Genomic DNA, 5583 nt, shown 5'->3' with positions numbered 1-5583 from the left:
TTTAATAAAATACCCTTATATCGACACGACATAATTATAACCCACTAACACGAATTGCAACCCTAGTTGACATATGAATAAGATTTCTTAAGGATCCACAATCCACATAGCATCCCAGACGTTTTAAACAGAGTAATAACACAAGATACAAACTTATCGTATCAAGTTCGGCATGATTTTGGGCGAAATTTTTATTCCAATTTGGTGTTGGAAGTAAATTTGTGTTAAGTCTCCCTCCTTCACGCTTTCCCATCTAAATTTTGGATTGTGAAATACACTCTGGTAACCGTTGTATTGACGAGCTCGACCAAGACATTCACATTACTTACATAAAGTAACATTAAAAGCTTACAATTGAGCGGGTGTGAACTCAAACCTTCAACTACCAGTTTCTTTCATATATTTCCAGTAATCTCTTTCTATTACTCTTTTTTGATTACGTGCCAACCCATTTCAAAGTTGAATTAAAAATTACGGTTTTGAAAAACAAAATTCAATCTTTCTACCCAGAAGTCAAAATCCACTGCCATGGTGTTCTATATAACGCGTCCATTAATATTATCTCTCTCCCTCAATCTGATAAAGTACAGTTCTACATATGAAGTTTTCTCTCTCTTTCTCAAACTGCTGCAATTTGTCAGCAGATGTCAATAAAATCACGCATGGTAGGTTCTAAATATTATTATTATTATTATTTATTTTATTTTTTGATAAATTCATAATATATATACAAGTTTTAAACCTTGCATCAAAAATTTTATACCAGGCAAACAAATTACAGAGAATTTTCACATTTTCTCTTACAATGAATTGAAAGCTGCCACCCATGGTTTTAGTTCTTCCAACAAAATTGGAGAGGGAGGGTTTGGCTGTATCTATAAGGTAGTCATTATATACACACATACATAAGTGATATGTTTTCTTTTCTTTTTAATATGATTTGTCACTTTATTTGTATTTATTAGAGAATCAAATGATTTAATCCTATGAATTGATCACTCCATCTAATGATTTTCTAACGATTACACAGGGCCAGCTTAGAGATGGTACTGTGGTGGCTATAAAAGTGCTATCAGTTGATCTTGAATCGATGCGAGGTGAGAGGGAGTTTATATCTGAGATAGCTGCACTCACCCATATCAAACATGAAAATCTTGTTGTACTTCTAGGATGTTGCGTTGATGGATCTCACAGACTCTTGGTTTATGATTACATGGAAAACAATTGCCTCGCGCAAACCTTCCTTGGTAATTCTTTTAAGTTTTTAATCTGCAATTTTATAGAAATTTTTGAGGAACACACAATAGCTTTATGTGAAAATAATCCCCAAAAAATTATTGATTTTCAACAGGTGGAGAGAATAACAGAATTAAGTTTAGTTGGACAAAAAGGAGGGATATCTCATTAGGAGTTGCTAGCGGCATTGCCCATCTCCATGAAGAGCTTAGTCCTCATATCGTGCACCGGGATATTAAGGCCAGCAATATACTTCTTGATCATAATTTTAGACCAAGAGTTTCAGATTTTGGGCTGTCAAAGCTGTTTAGAGATGGCATTTCGCATATTAGTACTCGTGTTGCTGGGACATTGTAAGTAGAACTATTGGTTCTTGTACCAACACTTCGCCTATAAATCTGTATCAGAATCATTCTTTTTTTATTGTTTATTTTTTTTATTTAGTGTTGTTGCTAATGGGGTGGTTTTCATGCCAAAGAGGCTACATTTCTCCTGAATATGCTGTTACCGGACACTTGACACGAAAATCAGATGTTTACAGCTTTGGGGTTTTACTATTGGAAATTGTCAGTGGCCGGCCTGTTGTGGATTTCAGCTTAGAAGATGGGGAGCAGCACCTAGTCAAGAAGGTAACTAGTTTCTTTTATATCTATATATATATATATATGCCTTTGGCTCAAAGAACAATTAGCAAAAATACATAGAAAGTGAGTGTAGAATTCAGACCTTGTGCACTTGTGTATGTGCAGGCATGGGCAATGTACAATACTGGCAAGCTTTTGCAGCTAGTGGATCCTGTACTAGGTACAGATTTTTTGAAGGAAGAAGCTGTCCGGTTATTGAAGGTCGGCCTGCTCTGCGTGCAAGAAACCACCAGCCTTCGCCCGCACATGTCTGCAGCTGTCAAGATGATGACTAATGAGATGGACTTAGAAGATGCCAAGGTAACACAACCTGGATATATCACGAACCTCATGGACATTAAAATAGGCCATAGAGATACTTCACATTGCAGTTTCTCCAAGGCCTTCACCAGTGATCGATCAAGGAGCTAGGTCCAAAGAACATCCACTTGGGCCAGATCAATGACAATGTCCGTGTGAAGACGACTAGACCAGAGTCAGATTTGGTGATGGTTTTAGGATCAAATCCATGGCATTTGGTCAATGTTAAATAGATTTATTGGTAGGGGTAACAGATTCATTAATCTTTTACTAGGTAACATTATCTTAGCATAAATGATTAATTTTTTTATTCTTGAATCATTAATGATTAAATTTAGACCCCCATACCTGATACACATACCTATGATCTGTTTTTTTGGGTATAGGGTAGTCCTTACTTGTATTGCCATTCATGTCAAAAATTAATTCCATCAGCTTCACAACCTTTGATCTTCATATGTATGTTGCATTCTCCATTATATTGAATGACTTTGTATGTGGAAAACAAAAACAGAAAGCAAATATTATCATAAAAAATCAAATATAACAAGCTAGTCCTTTATAGTTGCTAATATGTAGAATGATCAGTTTTTCAGGCATCAATAAAGAGAAAAGCATGAGAATTGGAGGGATTTTGATGCATTACAGAAGAAAACTATGAAATTCAATACACACAAATGGCATGCATAGCTCCTCACATGCCATTTACAAAGGTTATCAATTCTGATGGACTTCGAAAAAGCATACAAATGTGAATCACAATTAATCTTTTCCTTTCTCTCCCCATAGAATATATTTTCTCACACTTCCATTCTCTTCTCTTAATGAATCATATGATTTATGCTAAACAGAGAACCAATTTATTTATTTATTTATTATTATTATTATTATTAACACTACAAAGAGGGAACACAAACCAAGAACCAAAACAAGAATCAACAAACAAAGCCCCCCACAGAGGGAAACACAATCCATTCTTGGATGGAGACTTCAGACTGCAGAGCAATTTTGCTGATGGCATGAGCCACACCATTGAAAGTCATGGTGCTGCAGGAAATTTGAAACATCCTGACATAATCGACTAAATGAATTCCTATTGAACACTCTGAATCTAACTAATCGATGAAGTCATCCCAAGAATCTAACTAATCGATGAAGTCATCCCAAGACGGGTTCAATTACAATTCAGAACTTGATTTATATACGTTCATTTAAGGTTAGTCTCGTACATATTTTGCTTGAAATCTCATTTTGACAATTACATTTGTGGCACGTTTTTTAATATCAACGAAAGACTAATTTGCCTAAGGGAGTGTATCTGGATCTCACAATACCAAAATCATATTCGACAAGCAACCTACCCCAGTAGAAGTTCAGGGAGAAAACAGTAAAGAATATATTATACTGAGCTAACTCCCATATATATATATATATATATATTTAAAGACGGCTATTTGGTGGAATGATAAAAAGTTAATCTCAGAAGCACGAGGAAATGAATTTAAGTTATGAGTAACCATTATTAGAAGATGCATAATATTAATAATTATTTAAACAAAAAAGTTATACTATATTTTTTTTTAGGATAGAATGCATTAAACCCCCTTCAATTATACCCAAATAAGCACTAAACCCCCCTGAATTTCTAAATGAGCAGAAAACCCCCAAACTATAGTGTTTGGTTGCAAATCACCCCATCCGGCAAAGCTCCGATAGATAATGGCCGGTAAAAACAACACATGTTATCACGTGATGTGAATTATGAAATTAAAGGACCATAGTGCCCTTGTTCATATGAAAGGACTCTAATGCCCTTTTGTCACCATTACGCCCAAAATTCCTTTCTGATCATCCAACCTACTGAATTGTAACCCAATTTTAGAGAGTTTCATCTTACAAACCAAATCCAAACTAAGCAGAGCATCATCATCCAAATTAATTCGAAAAAGCGACCCAAGTCAACCACTTACATTTTTTAGTTCTTCAACGGCGGCAAAGGGTATCCGTAGTGTAATGTTTGAGGTTTTATTTTTTATATATATGTGTGTGTGTGTGTTAAGAGGATTTTTTTTATTTTAGCTGTGGGACCCACAATTTTTTTTTAGTGGTCATGTGACCACATTTTGGTCTCTGTTTCCTCACTCTCTCTCCCCACTGGTCTGTTACCTTTTTTTTTTCTTTTTTTTTTTCACTTCAAGGCTTCAATCCTTGATTCCTTCTTCAATACTTGGTATTTTTAAATGCCATTTACGGCAAATTGAAGCTCACAGCGAGGTCTACAAGTTGATAAGAGCAATTCCTTGGTTGGTGCACTATAGGAAATTCGAAATCTAGGGCATAAAATTGGGGTTTTTTTTCCTCCTTTGGGGTAGGGGTTCTTAATGTACAATTTCTTGCACCTTAGTGAATTTCCTTCTTGATTTTGCTACTTAGCATGCTATTTTGTGTTGATCTTCTTGTAAATGATTAAATTGTTCTAAATGAATTACATGACTATGTGTTTTAATTGACAATATGTGTAATAGCATGTTTGAATGATATAGAATTCATGTCTTACATGCTTAAATCCTGCTAGCTTATTGTTGAATGTAAATAATGTGATAATTTCTTTGAAATTCTTGTAAAGCATGTAAAATGGCAAGAGTTTGAAATTACATGTGTGTTGATAAATATTGGCATGGCATGAAAATATGAAGCATACATGCACTTCACTGGGAAGAAATGGAGAATGTTGTTTTGAAAGAAAGAAATGGGCTTTTGAGAAGGGTTTTGAAAATGATTTTGTGAAAAACCCGGTTGCCTAGGAGTTGCCTAGGGATCGCGGCGTTAGTGAGGTCTAGAAGGGATTAGGGAGATCGCCCTAGTGTGGTTGAGTTACCTGGGCCCCAAATGAGCCATGGAGTTGCCATGGGTCAGGGACAGTGGCCAATCCTCTTCTCGTGCCGCCATGTAGTTGCCATGGGTCAGGGACAGTGGCCAATCCTCTTTTCGTGCCGCCATGTAGTTGCCATGGGTCAGGGACAGTGGCTAATCCTCTTCTCGTGCTGCCATGTAGTTGCCATGGGACGGGTTCACTAACGGTTTGGAAATGATAATGGAAATGGTTTTGGAAAATGGGGAGTGACATTGCATGGCATGATATCTCATTGCATGGCATATTCATTTGTGGTATTGGATTAATGATGTGGTATCGTAGTTATATTTTTACTCCCGGCATGGTATGAGCTCAAGAGGTGTGTCTTAGGCACTTCCTACTGAGCTTATGCTCACCCCTTCATTTTAACATTTTTCAGGAAAAGGGAATGAAGTGAAGGATGACGTTCCACTACAGGCTTAGCATGGATTAGAAGATCTTTTTGTTTTGTATCTAAGTTTCACTATTTTTGTAAAACTTAGCATATTG

At 36.1% G+C, this 5583-nt stretch overlaps 1 protein-coding gene across 1 annotated transcript; it reads left to right on the top strand.

Moving 5' to 3' along the window:
* The first annotated feature begins 598 nt into the window (after nucleotides 1-598).
* Nucleotides 599-2337, top strand: LOC132315044 (putative serine/threonine-protein kinase). Its single transcript, XM_059813806.1, has 6 exons — nucleotides 599-665; nucleotides 767-882; nucleotides 1031-1247; nucleotides 1352-1589; nucleotides 1715-1865; nucleotides 1986-2337. The coding sequence occupies exons 1-6, from the start codon at nucleotides 599-601 to the stop codon at nucleotides 2289-2291; spliced, it is 1095 nt and encodes a 364-aa protein (XP_059669789.1). The 3' UTR covers nucleotides 2292-2337.
* Nucleotides 2338-5583: the final 3246 nt, after the last annotated feature.

This window comes from Cornus florida, unplaced genomic scaffold, assembly GCF_030987335.1.
Source record: "Cornus florida cultivar Cherokee Brave unplaced genomic scaffold, ASM3098733v1 CherokeeBrave_3.0.0_Hap2_Chr06, whole genome shotgun sequence".
Lineage (NCBI taxonomy): Eukaryota > Viridiplantae > Streptophyta > Magnoliopsida > Cornales > Cornaceae > Cornus > Cornus florida.
This window is presented reverse-complemented; position numbering and strand designations above follow the sequence as displayed.